General features: G+C 43.7%; 1 protein-coding gene across 2 annotated transcripts in view; it reads left to right on the forward strand.

The window, feature by feature from the left end:
* adgra1b (adhesion G protein-coupled receptor A1b) overlaps positions 1 to 24,581 on the forward strand; it is a 131,276-nt gene that overhangs the window by 25,806 nt on the left and 80,889 nt on the right. Inside the window, exons 3-9 of one of the 2 annotated variants that reach the window (XM_029254380.1) lie at positions 2,928 to 2,999; positions 4,718 to 4,789; positions 4,969 to 5,040; positions 5,237 to 5,400; positions 11,533 to 11,746; positions 19,143 to 19,307; positions 19,977 to 20,160. In XM_029254380.1, the coding sequence (XP_029110213.1) occupies positions 2,928 to 2,999; positions 4,718 to 4,789; positions 4,969 to 5,040; positions 5,237 to 5,400; positions 11,533 to 11,746; positions 19,143 to 19,307; positions 19,977 to 20,160 (943 nt within the window). Of the gene's footprint in view, positions 1 to 2,927; positions 3,000 to 4,717; positions 4,790 to 4,968; positions 5,041 to 5,236; positions 5,401 to 11,532; positions 11,747 to 19,142; positions 19,308 to 19,976; positions 20,161 to 20,408; positions 20,437 to 24,581 lie in introns of those variants that run through there. The other variant, XM_029254378.1, reaches the window with a different exon arrangement.

Genomic DNA, 24,581 nt, shown 5'->3' on the forward strand with positions numbered 1-24,581 from the left:
GTGAAATGCAAACAGAATGCTGGAAGGCATTAAGTGTGCAGCACAGTGAAAAGAATTACGAGTCACCTTTGTAGAATTTGAAATATTAGCTGCAAACTTATGTTCGGGTAGAGGGTTTTTACAGGAAGCCAGAACCAGCTTGGGATTGAGAGAAAAATGCTTATTTTTAAAACATTCATCTCCTTGAGTTTATCCAGCTGGAGGTTTTTGCCCTTGGCAATTATTTCCCTTTTGTGCAACGTGAGCGAGCATGATTGGCGTGCTCGTCCAACGGCCCACTCGACCTGCGCATCGCGCTGCCTCTACCTTCAGGAAACGGGAACGGTTATTTATTTTACTTCACTTCCATCCTGCCAATACACACCATTTTTCTTGCTGCCAATCATTGTGCAGGAGCACAAAGGAATTGTCGTTTAAGCAGAATGCAGATCCTATTTTTGCCGTGTTAGCATTTTTTTCTTCAATCGGCTGCTGTGCATTTTTCTGTGTGAATTAGTGTAGTGTTTTTATGGTGGGACTACAAGGAGAAACCTTGCGAACTTTCTCAAAATGTTTTCGATGGAAAAAGTTATGTGTACACATACTGTGTGTGTGTGGTCAAAAGTGCCAAGGTCCACTTAAAGAAATAGTCTTCTTACTAATGACTGATGTAAAAATGTAGTGAAGTGCATTTTAACTTTTGATTGTACAGTTTCCCATGAGCTACAGATCATTACAAACTTGACAGGAGTCATCAGTCATCGTTTAATAATGGTCCTTGTTTCTGGTTAGTCTGAATTTGGCAATCTCCTTTTCCTTTAATTAACACGATCACTAAGCTAGATTATAAGATTACACTGTTTTATGTATGTGTGTATATATAAAATATAAATGCAAATATAAATTACACTCCATGGTTCGTATACCCTGTGTATATAAAAATATAGTGTGTTCTAGCGATGTAGCTAGCTATTTCAATAGTATTCAACAGTGTTTCCTATGAAATTATATAAGGCCACATAGGGCATGCTCTTTCATCTTTTAGCCATTATCTACAAAAGACAAATAATGCACTTGTGTTTTCCAACAATGTATCTTTACAGTTAAGACTGGCTTACCCTAATTTTGGAACGTCCATCCACATGTAGAATAGACGTAACAGCAGATGTTCAGTACTTTTCTGCAGCATAAACTGTTTACTCATACTGCATCTGTGCACCTCAGAGTGGCCCAGATCCTCTTCTGATTCCCATCACTTGCAGCGGATGGGAGCAAGGGGAAATGGGGATACAATTTCAGGAAGTTTGCATTGGCTGGAAAGAAAAAGGAATGTTTTTTTTCAACAGAATTCATTTTTAGTATGTTTGGATCTGAAAGGAAACGGGACAGATATGAGGGGTATGCATCACCGATTCTGCATGTGCTCAACTCAGCACTGCGGAGTGTAGTAAAGCACGGTATTGAGTGTAGCACTGCCGTTATTGGTTATGGTCCTGGGCCCTTAGCAGAAGTTGAGCTTTATTTGAATCCTATTTACAAAAGTTTAAACTGTGATGCTTTATTATACATGCAGATCAATATGAAATAACAGTGCACCATTTCTACAGCATGCATACACAGTAATTTTACTTGGAATAGAAATGCAGTGATTAAATGCAGTAATTATTTCACCATTTAGCAGTGCGTGCTGTAATTTCCGTCACAGGCATTTATACATGAAAAGGGCAGTTGCAAACATACAGCCTCGCAATGATGCTGGAAATGTGCATATGCTTTATAACAGTGAATTTTTGCAGCACATTTACTTAAAAATATTGCCTGTTGCCAGTTTATGTAAATTAATGTGTATTGGCATTAAGTAATAGATGACCGCTTGTACAGCAGAGGTTAGGTCTAATATGTATTGTTCCCTGAAAAGTTTTAAATATGCATTTTCACCAATAATAGCAAAATGCTAGAATGTAACATGCAGTGGCCTTTAGACAAATGCTTTTTTTTATTTTCTTGGAACGAAGTTCATGGTTTTGAAGAAGATCAAACCTGACAACAACCTACAAGGTCAAGAAATTGTCTGTATCATTTCTCTGTAATAAACTGCATCCTTGGGGGAGCACGGAATTCGTTTGTCAGTGTGCTGTGCCTTCACGCTGATCTCCACATCGGGAAAAAGCAATGGATGTTTGTATGTTTCAAGTAAACACATGTGCTGGTTGCTGACAGAGCCAAGTTGGCTGAGGCGCCTGGTTGGATTTGAGGGCCAATTCCATTTGTTGTTCCGTGGCAGAACACAGCTGTGCTGGAGCTCACCACGTTCTGAAAGCTCACTGCCGAATGCTGTAAGAGGTCCGGTTTGCATCTCACTGGGTCCTTAATGAGGGCGGAGGAAGACAGCCGACTTAAGTACAATCTGCCCTCCGAGATATCAAGTGGAGGGTGTACATGTAGAAGATCAAAGTGATGATATTGCCTGAAAAGTCATCTCAAAGTATAATTTTGTAATTTTATCATCTTACTTCAGGATCCTCTGAAGCTGCCTCAGTGTTACCCAACCGACTTTCTTTTCCTACAGCCTGTGTGGAAGGAGAGATAGCCATGTGCTCTTTCAGTGTGTCATGTCCTTTCTCCATCCCTCGTTGCTTTCCATTCCCAGTGTAGGAAAAACAGAAAAAACAGACACATAATCTTACAGTACACACCGTTTGAAGAGATCCGAGGTTTGTCTATATTTAAACATTACCAGTTTAATCAGTTTAACCCTGAGTCTGGGTACCATTGTTATGATGAGCTCTTCAAACCTGACGTGACAAGTGGCCATTAAATCGTCCATGGACCTTGGCAAGGCAAAGCAAGGCCTTTGAGAAGCCATGCTCTCTGCGCTGCACTTGTGCACTGCGTGGAGCCATGGTGGCACGATCAGTAACTGGCTTTCTCCATGTCTTATTTCCTAGAGATTTGAAGAATAATTTAATTAGCACCATAGAGCCTGGGGCCTTCCGCGGACTTTCAGCGCTGCAGAGACTGTGAGTATAAAGCAGTCAGGGTCCCCTGTCCCAAGTGGGGTTGGAGCCTGAGGGTAACAGGCCAGTCAGGAGGACTACATAGCTAAAGCTTGAAGGAATTCCAATCTGCACCATCTATTCTTTCCTGTAAATAATGGATTGGCAGGAGATGACAACATCGCACACTGCCTTCATTTCTCACGTTGTTCATGTTGTTCTTTGTGTCTTGGATAGGAAATGCTTATTGCATTCATATTGTTTTGAAATGGTTTAGCCATATGACTGATAATAAAAGATTATTCAGATTTCCTAGACTATTATTTCCAAGAACTGCAGAGTGTGTGTCTGTTGTGTGTCTATTGGCTCATTTCTGTGTGTGAGTGCTGCGACATGCCACATGCATGCTGGTGTCGCTGCCGTTAGTCAGCAGCAATGGAAACCGCAAGCAGGTGTGTAAAGCGGGATTGATTCCGTTCAGCGAAGGGACTCACGCTATGAGGCGTAGCTAATCCGATAAGAATTGGAGCCAACTCCAAAGGTGCTAACACTTCTGATAACAGCTCCAAATGACAAGAGAGAGATTGAGACAAATGCACGGCGGCTATGATATCGCCAGTTTTGTCTTCCTTACTTCACAATTCTTTCTTCCTGTACTCTAAAGCTTTTATTGAATGAAGAGCCATCACACTGCATCACAGCCTCAAATTGCACGTTATTTATTATTGTTGCGTCAACAGCACTACGTACATCCAGTAACAACCTAAGTGGTGTAAACAAATTGTCTTGTTTCCTATATTTAAGAAGATGGGGCACACAACCAATCACAGGAATTATGTTATGTAGGCATTTTTATTTATGGAGGTGTTTCAAAGCTGTGTGTGGCTCCAAGCTTTTTAAGTACCTTTTTAGGTGTTAAAAGAATGTGATGGTGCAGTGGGAAAAGCCAGTGCCTCACAGCTTTTGAGCTGCTCAGTGGACATGGGGTTGGAGTGCAGCTCGGTATGTGTGGAGTGTGTATGTTCTCCTTGTGTTTGCCTTGCAAAGACACACTAAAAGGAGGCACTGTCAAAGCACTTTCATTCCCTCCCTTCACTTGGGAGCTGTGTGTGGGTTTCTTGTGAATCAGATTGAATAGAATATCCATGCATTAAAATGTTACTGAAATGTAAAGAGATGAGAAATGTAACAAACATTCATTCTGTCACCTGAGACCAGGAGTTTGTCGTAGCGCGAGTGTCCTATCCATACTTAGCTAGCTGCGTGTGTGCCTGGCACCGGAGGTGTGCGCCGCTAATCGAAGTGTTCCCTTAATGACGATTACGCAACCGCTTCCCTCTCCTTCCCTTTCCAGCTGTTGGAAAAACATCGCTTTAATTGAAGTGGGTTAGGGGAGATGGGCCGCAACGGCTACACAACAGCTCTCTTTAGAAGGCCGAAAAATTCTGAGGCGAGATTGCCTTCCAGGCTGGACTTCGTGGAGGTGTGGGGTGGAAGGTTAGAGCAGGTCAGGCAGCACCTTGGGACCCCCGCAGGAGAAGAAGTTCACAGGGGTTTAGCCTCACAGTTGATCTTCCATTTCTTAAAGTGCAGAGGGTCTTACAGATCTTAAGAGTGCGCGCATGCGCACACACACACAGAGCACCTCCCTATTCCTCTCCCTCTTAAATTCTTTGCATCAGGTTAACTTTGAATTTTCCATTTCATATATAAAATATGATACTGACCCTTTATCTTTCTAGGGACCTTTCCAACAACAGGATTGGTTGCCTCTCTCCAGAAATGTTCACTGACCTCGGAAATCTCTTGAAACTGTGAGTACATATTGGGGGGGACCTGTTAGCCATATTTTGTTGCGAAGAGAGTTTAAGAAGTTTTAGATGTCAACTTTGTCTTTGGCAACACCTTATCTTGTGTTTATTTATTTAACATTTTTCCACTTCATTGCAGAAGTTGTGAAGTAACTGCTGGTTTTATTTGATCTATTTTTTAGGAATTTATCAGGGAATATTTTCTCCTCCCTACCAGATGGACTGTTTGCTCACCTCAAGTCCTTGAAAATCTTGTAAAAGTGCCGGATTCATTTCTCAAATAAACATGAGCACGCACGCACACTTGAACATACATCTGCAAATACACCTGCATGCACACGCAAATTTTTTAACCTGAAACACTGCACATCCATATGAACATTTAACCTTCCATTCTTCTCTGAAAGAATGAGTTGCGCCATTTCTGAAATTCCTGTGCTTTCCCATCAGGCACTTTGCTTCGGAGTATCTGTTCTGTGACTGTCAGCTGGTATGGCTGATCCGGTGGGCACGGGGGAACGCAGTCCACATCGGCAATGGCACGCACTGCGTGTACCCCACGCAGCTCCATGGGCTTGAGTTCCGTGGTCTGCGAGAGAACCAGCTCAAGTGCGGTACGTCACAGCTGCCGAGACTCCGCTGTGGGCCCTTGTTCCTAACCATGCTTGTATGTGAACATGAACACATTTTTCCTTGGGCTTATTATCATTATTATTGTTATTATTATGCTGTTTAGCCAATGCTTTTATCCGGTGCATCTCATAGTATCTGAAGCTTTTATACAGCTGGGTATTTGTACGGGAGCAATTTGAGATAAGTAGGTTACGGAAGGGTTCAATGTGACTTGAACTGTCAACCTGCAGACTCAAGTCTGCCCATGGCTGTGTGCAAATATGAATAAATATTTTTGCTTGGGTTTATGGGTTTGCGCTGAAAGTCCAGCCTGAAATTTTGTGGCCACTGAGGATGTACAGTTTCCTTTGCGTATTTGCTTTGCAAATTTTCATCTGTTAACTTTATCTATACATACTCTACATACCAGCATACATACATACAACCAGCATGAATGAGAAAAAGTCTTGCATTTGAACCACAGTTGGCTTCATATTTAAATGAAGATAGTGCAGAGATGTTCTGTTTTCTCATATTCCTGTGAACCACAAAAGCACAATGCTGACAATTTTTTATGCTGAATATCAGTATTAATATTCCTATATGTGAGCTGCTTCAGTCCTTCAACCACAGGGAGTTATATGTCATGTCTGAGAGTTTTCCAAGGTTCCCCACTTCCTTTACTTGAAAGTGATATTTCTTACACAGCGTCTCAGAGAGACTCAGATAAATGAACCAAAGTTAGACTTTGTGTGTGTGTGTGTGTGTGTGTGTGTGTGTGTGTGTGTGTGTGTGTGTGTGTGTGGGTTTGACAGCCCAAACCTCAGTAATTCCTGCCTAACAGCTGGTTAGAGATATAGCCAGATATGGAATTGGCAGATAGAATCCCAAGTTCTGCCTTTCAAAAATGCTTATCGTTTATGGGATTACATAGATAATATTCCGGATCTTGTTCAGATATCCTTTGGATGAATTGTACTGATTCTGCTGACTCATAAATTATCTTGTTTCCATGCTTATGTATGTAAATAATGTAATCAGCATGCAATTAGTCAGGGTTATGCACTGTGTAATCTGGACAGGCATAAATATGATTTTGTGAGTTCTTAATTAATTTATAACAGCAGCAATACACAAAGATGAATTTATATATATATATATATATATATGTATATGTCCAGGTGATTGATTATTTAATAACTGTTATTCACCCTGGTATGTTTTATGCTCTGTGATCCATATATAACTTGGTGTTTTCTTGTAGTAGACCAGGTGAGGTTCTGTACAGGACACACATTCCAGGTCCAATGCTCATACAGTAAATGTGTACATGAAAAGGAAACAGAGGAAATACTGTTAGGTCCGTCTTCTTTTTGACAGTTTTGATTTGTGCCAGGGTTTCCTTTCCTTTTTTCTGCTTTGCATTAGAAGGTGTGACTTACCTTTAAAATGGAGCCTAATGCAATTCTCCTCAGGCGCATATAAAACCCTGTAGGAACACAAGTGGCTGGACTTCAGCATGTGGAAGTAAGATAATATCCTTTTTCATAAAGCAGTGATGGGAAACAGACAGCTAGAAACACATCTTTAAGCCATTACCCTAACGTCACCCCAACATAATTCACTGCGCATTGCAGGCATTCTCTTTGAGTCCTCAGAATATTTGTCTTTTTTTTCTTTTTTGACCGAAAAAATAACCAACTGTTTCCTGTAGGAATCAGGTGTTTGACCAAGGATGACATCTGCTTACTTCATCTCATCTATCAAGGCCTTTATTGTTTATAGGCCTCTATTGTTTATTATTTCTTACAGGCTTTGCTCGCTGTCCTGGTATTTAGTTCATAAATCATACTTTTTTGAACGGGGCTAAATTCAGTGACAGCAGCAATCAGTTTTTAACATGACAGGAGAAAACTTTTCAGAGTTTCTAAGTTGCATGAGCCATCCTTTCTTGTGAGAGTGGCTAATTCACTAAGTCATGTGACTCGTAGTCGAAGCTGAACTTTTCATTAATAAATGACTACAATAATGACATTTCTGCATTTCTGAACAGGTGAACTCTATGTAGTTTTTTTGACTCATTCTTTATAAAATAACACTGTTCTACATTTCTTCACAAAAATCTATAAAACATTTATACATCTTAGTGAAACATGAGCTGATGTCCATTGACAGAAGTGTAAACTGCAAAAGGTTGGTTACTCATCTCAAGTAGGACTGCACTTGGACCTTTGCTGAAAGTCTGAAGAGGGATGCAGTGGTGCATTGGGTTTGACCAGGACTTACTCTATGGTGGGTTTAGGGTTCAAGTCCTGCTTTGGGTGCCTTGCAGCAGACTAGTATCCTATCCTTGGTGTATCCCCTCCTTCTCTAGACTTGCACCTTCTGTTACTGGGTTACACTCTGGTTCACCACAACCCTGCTGAGGAAAAGTGGTTTCAGACTGTGTGTATGTGAAAGTCTGGAATGTTTGCCCTTATGTTGTGATATATACTTTCTGTGGGCAGGTGATTTAATAATATCACCTTATGAACATCCAACTTACTGATTAATATTGCAGTCCATTCAGTGGCCATGTCAAAGCATGTTCTTGATGTGATATTTTGATTGTAACTGTGTGACTAATTAATGGCAATAAATTGACAGCTTTTCTGAATGGAGCTGAAATTTAAACAAGTCTATGTAATAGCAGTTTTAATATTGAGCAATTTCTTGGCAGGTTAGGGTGCCTCCAGTAAGTCCACAAACAGACGTTAAGACATGTGTCCTCCACTGAATTGGGCAGCCACTGCCATGGCAGACGCTGGTAGTTCCACAGGCCAGACCGCAGGGTCGGTTTGCTTCGTTCGTTAACGGTTGCATTGTGAGTTTTCCTCGTTACAGTTGTGGCGCCATAGCAACAAGGGGCCTACTGAAATGAAGCCCCCGCTCAGAGCGAGACACCCAAAGGGTCCCCAGGCCACATGTTTAATAGCTGTAAGCAACCAAATGCCATTCCCCTCACTTCTGTAATCAGGTGGACTGTGACTTGCACACACAGGTTATTTTTCATTAAGCAGCAGCTTAAGAGTCAGGAGATACAGTGAAATAACATTTAATGTTATACTCTCACTGAGTTTACACAAGCACTGTGTTTTGAGCCCTATCTGTCAGCAAACATGGATGTTGTAGATGCCGTACAAAGAGATTTCCCGGTAGTGCAGAGACCTGAACTTTTACAGTATGTGACAGATGCAGCAGCTCAACATGGACCTTATTTACACGTGTTTCGTCCCTTAGTGTACGTTCACACTTCCAGTACGCACAACTGGTCTCATGCAGAAGGAGTTGGGAGCGGTTTAGCCTGTGATATATATTTTGACTGAGGTGCGTGAGACCTAGGGGGTGTGGTGGCGCGGTGGGTTGGACTGAGTTCTGCTCTCCAGTGGGTCTGGGGTTCGAATCCCGCTTGGGGTGCCTTGCGACGACCTGGCGTCCCGTCTTGGGTGTGTCCCTTCCCCCTCCAGCCTTATGCCCTGTGTTGCCGGGTTAGGCTCCTTGACCCTGTATGGGGCAAGCGGTTCAGAAAATGTGTGTGTGTGTGTGTGAGAGACCACAGCTGTATAAATCTGGGATAGACATTTTACTGACTAGACCACTTAATTGGTTTTAAACATAAATGAAGCAGCATAAAACCCCCTTCAGGCTGACACAGCTTTATCCTGATATTTTTTTGTGTGTTTATTCATTATTATTCGTGTATATTTAGTTAATATTGAGCTGTGTAAATACCAGAGGTTCCAGATTCTCTCCCACTACTGCCATGCAAATTCTTCCTGATGAATGCTAATTATGGATATGGTCAATTATGTGTGCTATAATTGGTTTGTGTTTTTTTTTTTTTAACCCCCTGAGCATTCTGCTCTTTATAGTTTGCACTACTCAGAGACTCTCATTCACTGGGAAGTTGAACATTTTGCATTAGTACTGTAACATTTATAAAATAATTTTAAATAGCGTGTAACAAAGTTGCATTTGTACAGAGGATATTAGATATTTATAAAGTTAGTTTGGTTGTTTTCTTTCCTTAAGTGTAAACAAGTATGTTGTCTTGCCTGTGCATTTTTACCTTTTTCTTTTTTCATTTTAGATTCGTATGGGTTTTAACAGTCCCTATTTATTTTACATTGTTATTATGCAATTATTCTAATTAGCATTTAATAACAAACAGACTTTATTAAAACTTACTACTTTGGTCAGATTTTCCAAACTTTGGTTTCACAGTCTTGAATGCATGTGGAAAATGTCCTTGTTGGGATAAGTCCTCAGATTGCAGTTGTAGGTGCAGCGTGTGTTTGGGTGAAACAAACAATCACTTCACTGTACAAAGTCAGGGTGGAAACATAAACATCACAGGCTCCAGCTCGTGAAGCGTTTAGCAAATGTGGCGAAGTAATGAAAGCATGAGCGGGGCCCAACGAGCACACTGAAACCCACTGACAACAGCGGGAACCCTGCGGAAAAATGTGAACACCAGTACGTTCTCATTAGCTCCCACTTTTCACTCTCTTTAACCTCTGCTGTGACTCCAGCTTCACAGCCGAGGAAAACAATGATTAAAAAAAATGCTGTGGAGTAATGCAGTATTCAAGTGCTTATTTCTCTTCATCCTCCTGAGGTCTTTCTGAGGTCATCAAACAGATTATTATAAAAATGACTTTCTCTCTCTCTCTACATTTGTATCTCTGGAGTAAAGGGTCATTCTCTCATTGTTTATCTGTGGCTGGGTAACGCGACCGTTGGCATTAACACGACAATTCCAATGTGACTCACAGTTTCAGCGAGTAAAACGCAGGCATAATGGAGGAGACCCAACGTGCTGCAGTTTGTACAGGGCGCTTGCTCTGGGCACGCCTAAGTGCTGAATGTGGTCAGTACTTTGTGTTCTGGACCTTCTGTGTTTATAGCAGAGCTCTGTTTATTTATTCCTTTTTATCAGACCAGCAGCATTCTCAGGGCTGCATTTAGAATTTTTCATTCATAATAATTTATAATCCTGAAACCTAGAAAATGAAGACTCCATTGCATCATCTTAGAGCAGGAAATGTCACTTTGCACATATTTCATGTCATTATTACCAACAGGCATGCTAAGGCAACATGCTCATTTTGGAGGGATCTGACAAGTGTTTCCTGCTTTTGGTTGAGGCACAAAGACCGTACAAGGTGTGCATTTTGGACACCACTGGGTCTGGTTTCACTTCACAATGTTTGTGGATCTTGATTTCATTTCGGTGTACAGTAGCATTCATTTTGATGTTACATTCGCTGTGTCCCAGAAGTTCTGGAAGTGACCCTCGGTTGTTTAAGAGCTCACAGGTATTGGCAAGGGGAACAGAATTCCTCAGGATTTTGACAAAGTCACAGGTTTCTTCAACTTTTGGTTTCCTGTGGCTCACAACTGTCTCTCCTTATAATTGTCATGCTACCTTCATCTGGTGTTTATGTAAAACAGCTTGAAATATGACACAAAAAAGTGGCAGTACTTTACATGACTAGAAGTGATCAGTGGACATAATGTTGCATACATAATGCCATTATTTTGGGGGGTGGATTAAGGGGTCTCCCTGAAATAACTTTTGATGAAGTAAGGATTATGTCTGTGCTGCTGTTGTACCCCTGTTAAAGATACTTAACCTAAATTGTTCTAGTAAAATATCCAGCCCTATAAATATTTAACATCATAAGATCCTTTGGATAGAAGCTTTCAATAAACATCAGCATAATTCTGACATTATTTTTCTTGTGACTCGGTGCTACTTGCTGAATTTCTTTCGTAAGGCCACACATTTAGGCTCAATAAGTGGTGTAAAATCAAACTTTAACGTGCAGAGTCAGTAGTATGCTTGGCTGCCAGGCTTCAGTTTGAGGTTTGATGTTTGTTCCAATCTGGCTGAACAGGGAAAGTGAAAGTTAGACCTTAACAGAAAGACATTGGGACTGAAACAAGAAAATGTCCAGGCCTCTGCACCTGGAGTCCCTCATGTGGGATCCTGATGCAAGTCATTGATCAGTTTCGCATGGGGACACTTCTCCCCGAACCCTTGGAGTGTTCTCCATTACGGTTCCTTGGAATGGATTATCCATGTGTTTCAGCTGGACCCCTGGAGCTGCCACTGTTCCAGCTCATCCCGTCCCAGAGGCAAGTGGTGTTCCGGGGCGACCGTATGCCACTGCAGTGCACCGCCTCATACCTGGACCACTCCGTAACACTGCAGTGGAGCCACAACGGGCGGGCCGTGAGGACCCATGAGGAAAGCGGGGTCTTGGTGGAGGACAGCATCATTCACGACTGCTGCTTGGTGACCAGGTGAGAGCCGGACTGCACACATACACTTGCACAGATGCTTATACTCACAGTCAGAAAAGCATTCAGTTATGCTTGCATAAATGCATATGTACAAAGTTTACGCAAGCACATGCATAAAAAAATCATGCTCACATACCCTACATAAACATTAGTGCTTGGTGCTTTTCAGCACATGGTCTCTGGGTTTCAGTTCGATTCAGTCTGTGTGGCATTTGCATGTGCTGTTCCATATTCATGTGGGCTTCCTTCAGGTGCTCTGGTTTTCTCCCACAGTCCAAAAAGATGTTTTATGTGGATTGGTGAGTCTAAACTGTCCATCGTGTTTAAATGTGTGAGCGAGTTACATTGCTTGGGTATCTGAATGAGTCAATGACTGTAGGGATGCTGGTGCAGCATATCCAGTGCCGTAATCCACCTCGGACAAAGGTTAATACTAAAGGTAAATACGAGTTAATAATCATTGTGCATCGCTTTGGAGAGAAGTGTCTGTGAAACTGATGAATGTGAATGTAAACATAAACAAAGAGTGGAATGAACAGATCACACACACACACACACATTTTCAGAACCGCTTGTCCCATACGGGGTCACGGGGAACCGGAGCCTACCCGGCAACACAGGGCGTAAGGCCGGAGGGGGAGGGGACACACCCAAGACGGGACGCCAGTCCGTCGCAAGGCACCCCAAGCGGGACTCGAACCCCAGACCCACTAAAGAGCAGGACCCGGTCCAACCCACTGCGCCACTGCACCACCACGCCCTCCTATGAAGAAATCATATAAACAGAAAGATTAACACACAATGATGCTGCCATAAACACACACACAAATCCCTCATTTGTGTGTTGATTTGTTCTTGGGCTGTTTTCCTCATTACAACTGAACCCAGCCATTCGGGCCCATTTTTTATTGGGTTCTTTAGCGGCATGGCACAGTTGCACTGGCAGAGTGCCATGGCTTCTAAGTAGTCAGTGCCCCCTTCTGGGGGTTTAATGAGTGCTTCAGACAGCGCCTGAGTGTTAGCGGGTCGCATGGTATCTGGAGCAGATTCCGTCATTTAATTACAGTGATAATGTGGAAAGGAGTCGCGCTCTCGCCACCACCTCGGGTTAGTCTACGTCCGTTTCCTTCCTCTTGTTTCGGTCCACTGGCGCCTCTCTGTTGGCCTTCCAATCAGACTGAGAAACATACAATTGCCCACGTTCTGTTCGGCCATTCTCTTTGAGCGCTGTGTAAATATTGCCGGAGTGCCGACAGAAATACGCTTCCCGGTGTCAACAGTCCTGCTGGCCTCACAGACAATTTATATAGTGTGCGGTAAGCCTCTTTCATCTCTTCTCCTGCCACATGGTGGGATGTTTGCCTGCTGTCCTTGCATGCCTACCATTAATGATTTAAATTTTTTTTTTTTATACTGCAGTATGAATACTACGTAGGTGGAACGAGAGGGACGTGGAAGACAATTGAACTAAATTTCATATCCGTGTATTTCTTTGTTGTAGGAAAATAAGCAATTAGCTTAAAAATGAATAGATTTGAATAGTACAGATCCCCCCCCGAATCGCTCGCTTTTTTCTTTCCACTTGATAAAAAAACAGTCATTGTGATGTCTGAAGTGAGATGCAGAGAAGCCAAGCACAAATTTAAAACTTTCATTTGGATTTCTAATACAATTATAGTGCAGTCTGTTTCGAGCTGGGATGTTTTGACAGTTCCTTTAATCATTCCGCTTTGATTCCCCCATCTATACATGAGAGTGAATGTATTTCGGGCAGGTTAGGTAGGGTTACATCTCAGGCCAGCTGTCCACTGTACACTTTGGTTGGGACAAATTGGGCTGCAGACTTCCTGCTTACAAACCTGCAGTATTTCCCCAAAGAAAGATGTATTTAGTCTAATCCCGATTTTGAGTCACGCAATTAGCGGCTGCTTCCCTTACATACACAAATTATGTAATTTTAATGCAGTGAATTCATATATTGTAATGTTTCTCTTGGCAAGATGTTTCCCACCCTTAGAGGGATGCAAGGAAAGGGCACTCATTTCCACAGCGGAGTAGCTCGCGTATAAACCCTGGAGCCAAGAAAAACATGGCCCAGCGCTTTCTGCGCTCTCTCTGCCCCCATGTCCCTTCATACCATGAACAAGGGTGTTGAAAGAAATGCAGGCGCTGCAGAAAAATCCCTCTGAAACACAGCAGCAAGCCGTGGTCCTTAATTAAAGATCAGGAATTCACATATTTGGCCCTTTATTGGTCTGCCAGCACAGGGAACTTTGGCTGCGTGGGCCTCCCTGTTTCTGCCAATGTCAACCATGAGTCCTGATGCTCTCCTCCTGCAGGGTATCGCTGGTCTCACTACACTGAACTCACTACACATTCACGCCTTGTTTACTTTGACGTCAGTCCCTTGTTTGCTCAGGTCTGCTTCTGTTACTTTTAAGTGCATCTTATTGGAGAATGGCCTAAATGCAGGGATATCGAGGAATGTGTAAGCTAAATTACTGAACTCATGATTGCTTAAATTTCTCTGCATTTTATTCAATCAGCAATTTTAACTGTGATTTTAGATTTGTCAGCCTTCCTTGATGTCAGTCCCTTGTTTGCTAAGGTGTGCTTATGTCACTTTTTTTAGTACCTTATTGAATACTGCTATGGATTCTCATGAGAAATGTGTAAGCTAAATTAGTGAAGCCACCATTTTTAAAATTTTATATACTTTATGTTAGTGTAATTTTAGGTCTGGTTTTCGATTTCTCAATCTTCCCAAAAAAATACCCTGAGAAACCTGAGCGATTTGGCTTGTACGTAGAAATTGAGCTGACTAAGTCTATAGAGTTTACGGGTGTCAGTGAGTATGTTGTATTATGTGTTTGTCTGATGGGAGCTTTATATGGGCTGGTGCCCTGATGTAGGCCATCAAAAATGATCCTTCATGCATAGTCACACCCTATTAGGGGACTTCTGGTAGCATAGTGGTTAGGGCTGCTGTCCTTAGATGCAGAATCTGCAGGTTTGAATCCCACCTCTAGCTGTAGTACCCTTGAGCAGTGTACCTATCCCCAGTTGCTCCAGTAAAATTACCCAGCTGTGTAAATGGGTTAATAATGGTAAGTAGAATGACAGTGTAAGTTGCTTTGGAGAAAAGCATCAGCTAAATGAATAACTGTATAAATGGGTTCTCTGTGTGTGCTTGCCTTTACATTGGTTTCCACTAGCCAGTTAGATATAAGCATTATTCCTTATTAAGAATGAGGGCCAGAAGTAATCGAACGGGAGGCTAATTGTGAAGTGCTGTGTATCCCCAGCTCCTGCTGAGTAATGGTGCTCTTCTAAGGACACAATAAATGATGTTAAGACAGAGAGAGGCGAAGTGTGTGAATCACGCTCCATTAATCAAACTCTTTAAAGCCTGCAGCCATCGTCTCCTTCAGAGGTATCTTTCTTAATCCTCTCCATTTTAATCAACCTGGTCTGTCAAAAAAACACAGGAAAATGGAAGAAGAAAAGAAGAAAGTTCCTTGCGCTTCCCTCACACACACACACACACACACACACACACACACACACAGCCAGCTGATTGGCCTTACCTCCTTTTTTTCTCACTGTGTTCTTGGCAGACCTCAGTCACCATGGTAACTGGATTTAATTGGCTTATTACTTCCTTCTTCATATGAACATGGTCGCTCCGGCAGGCAAACAGTTCTTTTGCATCGTTCGTCTCAATGAACTAATGCAGGTGACAGAGGGATTGATCAGATGACAGAGGGTGAGCAAGAGCGAAAGGTAGGCTGTCAGCCAATGGAAACCGACACGACGGCCATGCTTTGGGGAGCTTCCTTGTTGTCTTTGAGTCCTAATCAATGGCTGTGACACGGCGGAGATTATACATGGCTTCCTGCAATGCCAGAGAAGGGAGTTGTGGAGGACGCACGTGACAAACGGCGACTTGATGGAGGTGATTCACGGCTGTTTTGAAAGGATGCAGCCACTAGGCACCCGGGAGAACACAGTGCAGTCTCCAGTGCAATAGCAGGCAGTGTCAGGAGAGCACAAGTTTTTTGCATGAGCCTGAATAGGTGGGGGGAATGTTGTGGGAGGAAGATGTTTTATTTATACCAAAAATCACTCTCCAAAGCTTTCAGGCCAAGGCTGTCCAGGTCCAGATTTATCCCAGTCTATTAAAGTCTTATCATGGGTGCCCCAGAGCCACACGCTGCAGCTGCGGAGTGTGCGTTACTGTGTAATGAAAGAGGCAAAAAACACACATGCGTGCACATACCACACCCACACAGACACACTCTTTAACTACATTCGGTGGCTCACAAGGCAGCAGGGAGAAAAAAACACGTACACAGATGCACACACATTTGTAAACCTATCATTAGGTGGACTGTGGCTCTTATTTCAATGAAATAAATGATGCCTCACTCAACTGCCAACGGATAAAAAGTATTTAAAAAGCTCATAAGAATTGGTATTGGCCAGAAAGTTTTAAGTGCTTTACTTCAAAAAGCCGCAAGGTTTTTATGCACACATGCTTTTCTTCTGTCTCTTCTTGCCTTCACTCTTTGTCTTACACACACACACACACACAAAATGATGGCTGGAAAGCAGCATCACAGTGGAATGGCTGGTATTGCCCGCATCTAAAGATTACAGCCTCGTAAGCAACATTATACAAACAAATCATTAAATATCAGCGCAAGAGCATAAACGGCCCTAATGAGTCCGCCGGGGAGTGTTGTATGCAGACTGCTTCACAATGGAGCAGTGTTGATGTGAATTTAGGTCAGTGCTTTCTGCTTGCCTCTTTCTGCTCGTCCCTCGGCAACCTCTTGCTCTTGTCGCAGTTTGTCGCTGTTTATTATTGTCTCTGCACACTAACAGATGTCGCGCCGGTAGCAGTGAGGGATGGACTTTGCAGTGAGAGATGAACTCTCCGACCGATGACCTCTTCTTCTGCTCAGAATCTCGCCTCAGTTGCACGACACCCGTTCACACAGATGTCCGTCTGAAGCGCTGCCATACCCAGCATCTCCATTCCTGTCCATTGCAGTGGAATCTCTGAAAATGGAACGTCGCACATTCCCTCTGCTAGTTAGCGTAGGTCTATCCGGCAGCAAAAGAGATGTTTTCCGGAGTAATGAGATGAAACATTTCACTGAACTATTTGGTAATCGTTCACGTGTCTTCTAGTCTTTCAGACAGCAGAGGAGGACTGTGCAGAGAAACGCTATACTTTGATAGGAAAATCATAAGGATGATAATAATACCCACAATGATGTGCTCTCTTTCAAACCACATGTGAAAAAAAGAGGTCCCACTTTGGTTATTACTTTTTTCTTGGTTTTGACTCTGATTGAAGAGCAAGCGTAAGAGAACGGTACTGGTGCGCGCTCGGAACACTGCTATTTAGGGCCCGCCGGAGAGTTGATATAGCACTTTGTGGCTCCATTTATTTGAGGGAAGGCCTTGAAGAGAGAAGGCTGTTATTTTTGGACTGTGGCTCTCTGACTGCTGTGCTCCAGGGCCTGGTGAACACTATCGAAGGATTCACCCCAAACATAAAATGTCATCCATGGGGTCTCAGCTGGGGCTCAGTCATTCTTTTTTTTCCCATTTGCCACTAAAGCGTGAGTACACTCGGCATGTGCACGTGATTTTTCAGCTTTAAGGTATATTACATGCAAAGATAATTAATGTAATTCCTCATCCTCCATCATTTTGTGTAGTGACTGTCTACTCATCCAGGGAACACATATCATCCTTTCTATCAAGCAGTCCATCAAAGAAATTACTTATTTTAAAGGGACATACACACACACACACATTTTCAGAACCGCTTGTCCCATAGGGGGTCACGGGGGACCGGAGCCTACCCGGCAACACAAGGCGTAAGGCCAGAGGGGGAGGGGACACACCCAGGACGGGACGCCAGTCCGCCGCAAGGCACCCCAAGCGGGACTCGAACCCCAGACCCACCAGACAGCAGGACTGCGGTCCAACCCACTGCACCACCGCGCCTAAAGGGACATATATAACCCTAATTCCAAAACAGTTGGGACAGTATGGAAAATGTTAAAAACAAGAAGTGATTTGTAAATTTACTTTGACTTTATTCAAACAGACACAGTATAAAGATAAATGTTTTTCCTAATCAGCGGCATTGTTAATTGAAGATATGGGTATTTTCTGAAACTGATGCTTGCAACTCATTCCAAAATGTGTTTCTTGGGGTTGTATGTGGTCATATTCACACACACCATTTGAACTGCTTGTCCCACATGGGGTCGTGGGGAGCCGGAGCCTAACCCGGCAACACAGGGCATAAGGCTGGAGGGGGAAAGGACACACCCAGGACAGGACGCCAGTCTGTTGCAAGGCACCCCAAACAGGACTTAAACCCCAGACTCACCAGAGAGCAGGACCCGGTCCAACCCACTGTGCCATTGTGCCAACGCACCCCCCCCCCCCCCCCCAACATATTAATTTAAAAAAAAAAAAAAAAAAAAATCATATACTCACCATTGGGCGGGGCATTCGAGCCCTGCTTGTGGTGCCTTGCGGCAGACTGGCGTCCTCTCTGCAGCGTGTCCCCTCCTTCTTCGGCCTTGCACCCTGTGTTGCCTGGTTTGGCTCCGACTCACCGCGACCCCGCTCAGCACAAGCAGTTGTAGACGTTGGTTGGTTGTCACTGTTGAACAGTTCCCGATAAATACTGTTAGACTAACATTTCAGCACAAATGTAGAAATCATCTTTTATCTGTGACAGTTCACAAGATGTCATGTTTCAAAATGGGAAACTGATTCACAGAATCTAATTGTACAATAATCTCCAAACTATAAAAATCAGGGCACTATCTCTGTGGCGCTAACAAATGAAGATGTTCTGATGTTTACTGTTCTGTGAACATTGGACCTTACTATCCCAGCCATCATTTCACTGAGTGAGATTTAAGTGCTATCAGTTCAGTGTCACTTGTAATTTAAATGTCAAGAAAACTGTGCAAACATGAAGTGGTTGGATTTAAAGTAGAATTTTCAAATGTGTTTCAAACCACAGCTGTCACCGCTTCTCTCGTCAAAATCCTTGCAGAAGTGTGAAGCCAGAAATACTATTTAGTCTACCAAGTGCTCATGGAAATTGTTTTATAGCAATTATGATCTATTAATAGTCAAGCATTTGGGCTTTAGCAGTGAGATATTACCATATAAATTATGTGTGTGTTGGTAAGTAGGTGTGAGTATATTTGCATATTTCTCATCGGGTGTGTGATTTTCCTAATGAATCTCAACCCAGATTTTTTTTTTAAATGATTCTTTAGAGACACCACTTGTCTACCTATTGGAGTCTTTTGCAAAATATCAAATACTTAACTTTTCCTTTTTTAACTAGTGAGCTGATCCTTACCAACATCGATATGAGTGCATCGGGCAACTGGGCGTGCCTGCTGACCAGTTCCCGTGGAAACAGCTCAAGAAGCATGGAGATTGTAGTACTTGAGACGTCAGCACCCTACTGCCCTGCGTCAAGGGTCACCAACAACAAGGGTGACTTCAGGTGGGTGATCAGAGACCACCACAACCCTCAGTGAGCTGAGAACAGCAACAACAGTCAATTATCATTTACTGTGACACTTCAATTGAGCCCTCGCTGTGTCTGTTAAATGTAAGGATGTGTACCCATCGTGTATGGCATTTTTTTTAACATGGCAGTCATTTTTACATGCCATTTTGTTAGATGTTGTTGCCTGTGTCTTGTACTTTATGACCCTCTTGGAGAGTGCATTGAAGAACTGCTTTGTTTTCGTGGAGCACAGCAGTAATGGTGTGGAAAATGAGCCCTTTTTGTTGAACAAAATTAGTTCCATTTATTACTAAGTAGCCTGTGCCATACCTGAAGGCGGAGGATGCTGCCTTGACAGAAGAGAAAAGCAGTTAAATACAGATGACAAATCTTAATGGTCTTCAGCCTTGTCAGATGTGCTGTCTTCATTTTCCTCTCAACTTCCTGTTCTTTCCTAATTTTATCAACATTTTGCCATTTTATGAGCTAAGTATCTTAAGTGCCATTGACTTTGGCTATTAATTGTACTGAATAGGATTTGGTTTAGGAAATTTTACTCATTGCTACTGGAAGTTATTAAAGCTTAATGTTGTCCGAATTAAGATTTTGTGGTTTGAAGCTTTTTAGGTCCTTTGTTCTGAAAATGTGGGCACATTGTGACAGGTGGCCAAAGACACTGGCAGGGATCATGGCCTTCTTGCCCTGCACACTGCACCCGCACTACTCTCCAGTTCGCCAGAAGAAGGCATGGCGGCGCTGTGACCAGGCAGGTCGGTGGGCGGAGGAGGACTACACCCAATGCCCTTACACCAGCGAAGTCACTCATGTACTATATGAGCTGAGCCAGGTATGCCAGGTCCTCGTACCCTACAGCTAGGAGATCACTTCACTCATGGGACCATGCTGACCCATCACAAAGATCCTTGCCAAGGGACAATATTATCACTAATCTTTCCTTCATCCGTAGGATCATATTTTCATCAATGTCTGCTTCAGCAATGGGAACATGCCGCCTCAAAGATCCGCTGGAGATATACAGGGGGTGTACACAATAACAGAAACACCACATGAAAAAGTTAAACTTTGAAGTAGCAAAGTCACAATTAGAAAAGCAGCTGCAAAGGTGAGTCATATTAGGTTCACTGCCAATTAGCAGTATGTGTGAGCTAGAAGACGGTTTGACAGTTAGCACTTTGATATGTCTGTTTTCAAAGGAACATGGGGCTGCTAACAGAGTTCCAAAGAGGCAAACTAGTCGGTACATCAATTGCAGGTACAGCAGTCACAAAAACTGCAAAATGATTTCATCTGTCAAGGGGAACAGAAAACAGAAAAATGACTACAGTATATGCCAAAAATGGAAAAAGTGCTTTGGAAAAGAGGAGCAGTTGTCATAAGCTGAAACTTGCTCACCGGAATAGATGGACATCACTGCACAGTTGCTAAATACCACAAAAGACAGAATTGAGTGAACACATCTGTGAACCATTCTCAACAAAATTTTACACTGTGAGGTTTGCAAAACAATTCAGAAAGCACTTGTTTCCAAGACCAGCGCACAAAGGTGCAAAACCTGGTGTAAGGAGCTCGAAACGTGGACCCTTGAGCAACTGAAGACAGGACAAGGCCAAAGGATACCTTCAACCCACAATGTCTGTTGCCAGCTATTAACCATGATGGGAGATCCATAATAAGATGGGAAGCTATATCATGGGAGTCATTAGATCCAATGATTGCTTGGCATGGTCAAATATTGGCACGGTATGAAATACACTTTTTTACAAGATTAGATGACCCTATGGCACAAACACTCTTCTTCTCTCACGATGTTCCTGTATTCCAGGATGATAATGCACCCATACACGCTACTAAACAAATTGAGAAGTGGTTTCATGAGCACCTGTATGAAGTCAAATGCCTTCTATGACCTCCCCAAACACCAGCTCTAAATATTGTTGAACCTTCATGGGAAGTTCTGGAGCACAGAGTGTGAAGTCAACTTACACCTCTTTCACCACTCAAAGAACTAGAGGCTTTTCTTCTTGAGAAATGGTTCAGAATCCCACTACACAACATGCAGGACTTGTATGACAGCCTTCCAAGAAGGACTGAAACTGTTCTGGAGGCAATGGGTGACCATACTCCTAATTAAGTTCTTGATATTTATTGTTACAGGTTTCTGTTATTTTGTTCACCCCTGTATAGAACATTCATATCCCAAGATACACCCATTTGAATTATAATAATTTGACTTCACAAGGAGTTTCATATAATACTCCTTAAGCTTACAAGGTTTTTCTTTGCATTTACAGACCAAATTTGAACTGTATGTGCTTCTAAACAGCACCTGGAATTTGCATTTAGTAGATGTTTTCTTCAAAGTAACATACACTGATTATAATGTAGTATTTGGCTGACACCTTTATCCAAGGTGATTTACAGTGTTAGATTCACGAACCTCTTCAGTAATTCACCTGTGTATGCATAAGAGAATGTAACATATCCAGATTTATTATTACAGTTACCGTGATGCATATGCCTTTGGACCGTGGAATGAAACTCACTCAGATACAGGGAGAACATGCAAACTCTACACAGACTGAACAGGAATGAAACCTATGTCAAATTGTATACCCCAGGTACTGTGAGACACCAGCATGCTGGCCAGACCAGTGCCACCATTTGGAGGTCTTTGCAGCTATCGTCTGCCTTATGCTCTCTTGAAATGTTGGGTACTACTTTTGCCTGTTATCATCTCAGTAATCATGGTCCTCATTTCATTACATTTAGCTGATGCTTTTTGCCAAAGGAACTTAGTGTTAAGCCTCAGACAATTATTTCTTCATTCGTACAGCCAGGTAATTTTACTTGAATAATTTAGAGTAAGTACCTTGCTTAAGAGTACTACAGCAATAGGTGAGATTCAAACCAGCAACCTTTGGATTCAAAAGCAGCAGCTCTAACCATTACACTACACAAAATGATTTCTTCTTTGCTTTACATGCAAACATCAACTTTATTATAGGTACAGGGTTTTGTTTAATTTCTCAGTATGGGGAAAATTATATGAAGCTTCAGCTGAATCAGTTAAAACAACAGTATGATGATATACAGTATTTCCTTAATATGTTGCATTGTATTTATTTTTCCTTCTTTGTAAACATCCATCCATCCATCCATCCATCTTCCTCCGCTTATCCGGGACCGGGTTGCGGAGGCAGTAGTCCAAGCAGAGCCCCCCAGACTTCTCTCTCCCCGCAAACCTCCTCCAGCTCCTCTGGGGGAACCCCAAGGCGTTTCCAGGCCAGCTGGGAGACGTAGTCTCTCCAATGTGTCCTGGGTCTGCCCTGAGGCTTCCTCCCAGTGGGACATGCCCTAAACACCTCCCCAGGGAGGCGTCCAGGAGGCATCCGGAACAGATGCCCGAGCCACCTCAACTGGCTCCTCTCGATGCGGAGGAGCAGCGGCTCTACTCCGAGCTCCTCCCGGGTGACTGAGCTCCTCACCCTATCCCTAAGGGTGCACCCAGCCACTCTGCGGAGGAAACTCATTTCTGCCGCTGGTATCCGCGATCTCATTCTTTCGGTCATGATCCAGAGTTCATGACCAGAGGTGAGGGTAGGAACGTAGATCGACCAGTAAATTGAGAGCTTCGCCTTACGACTCAGCTCCTTCTTCACCACAATAGACCGGTACAATGACCGCATTACTGCGGATGCCGCACCGATCCGTCTGTCAACCTGCCGTTCCATTTTTCCCTCACTCGTGAACAAGACCCCGAGATACTTAAACTCCTCCACTTGAGGGAGCAACTCCCCCCTAACCCAGAGGGGGCAATCCACCTTTTTCCGACTGAGAACCATGGCCTCGGATTTGGAGGTGCTGATTCTCATCCCCGCCGCTTCGCACTCAGCTGCAGACCTCTCCAGTGCACGCTGTAAGTCTTGATTCGATGAAGCCAACAGGACCACATCGTCCGCAAAAAGCAGAGACGAGATCCTGCAGCCACCAAAACAGACACCCTCCGTTCCCTGACTGCGCCTAGGAATTCTGTCCATGAAGATAATGAACAGAATCGGTGACAAAGGGCAGCCCTGGCAGAGTCCAACATGCACCAGGAACAGGTCTGACTTACTGCTGGCAATGCTAACCAAGCTTCTGCTCTGGTCATACAGGGAACGAACAGCCCGTAGCAGCGAGCCCTGAACCCCATAATCCCGAAGTACCTCCCACAGGATGCCACGAGGGACACGGTCGAATGCCTTCTCCAGGTCCACAAAACAAATATGGACTGGTTGGGCAAACTCCCATGAACCCTCCAACACCCTAGTAAGGGTATAGAGCTGGTCCAGTGTTCCACGGCCAGGGCGAAAACCGCATTGCTCCTCCTGAATCCGAGGTTCGACTATCGGTTGAATTCTCCTCTCCAGTACCCCGGCATAGACTTTCCCAGGGAGGCTAAGGAGTGTGATCCCCCTATAGTTGGAACACAATCTCTGGTTCCCCTTCTTAAAAAGAGGGACCATCACCCCGGTCTGCCAGTCCAGAGGCACCGTTCCCGAGCTCCACGCAATGCTGCAGAGGCGTGTCAGCCAAGACAGCCCCACAACATCCAGAGACTTGAGAAACTCGGGGTGGATCTCATCCACTCTCAGAGCCTTGCCACCGAGGAGTTTTTTGACTACCTCAGCAACTTCAGCCAGGGTAATGGACGAGTCCCCCTCCGAGTCCCCGGCCTCAGCTTCCTCTACGGAAGGTGTGTCAGAGGGATTGAGGAGATCCTCAAAGTACTCTTTCCACCGCCCGAGGACATCCTCAATTGAGGTCAGCAGCGCACCACTTCCACTGTAAACAGTGTTGGCGGAACACTGCTTCCCCCTTCTGAGTTGACGGACGGTTTGCCAGAATCTCTTTGAGGCCGACCGAAAGTCTTCCTCCATGGCCTCACCGAACTCCTCCCAGGCCCGAGTTTTTGCCGCGGCAACTGCCAGAGCTGCATTCCGTCTGGCCCGCCGGTACCCGTCAGCTGCTTCAGGAGTCTCATGAGCCAGCCAGACCCGATTGAACTCCTTCTTCAGCTTGACGGCATCCCTTACCTCCGGTGTCCACCACCGTGTTCGGGGATTGCTGCCGCGACAGGTGCCGGAGACTTTATGGCCGCAGCTCCGAACCGCCGCCCCGACAATGGAGGTGTGGAACATAGTCCATTCGGACTCAATGTCCCCAGTCTCCCTCGGGACCTGGTTGAAGCTCTGTCGGAGGTGGGAG

This window comes from Scleropages formosus, chromosome 8, assembly GCF_900964775.1.
Source record: "Scleropages formosus chromosome 8, fSclFor1.1, whole genome shotgun sequence".
Lineage (NCBI taxonomy): Eukaryota > Metazoa > Chordata > Actinopteri > Osteoglossiformes > Osteoglossidae > Scleropages > Scleropages formosus.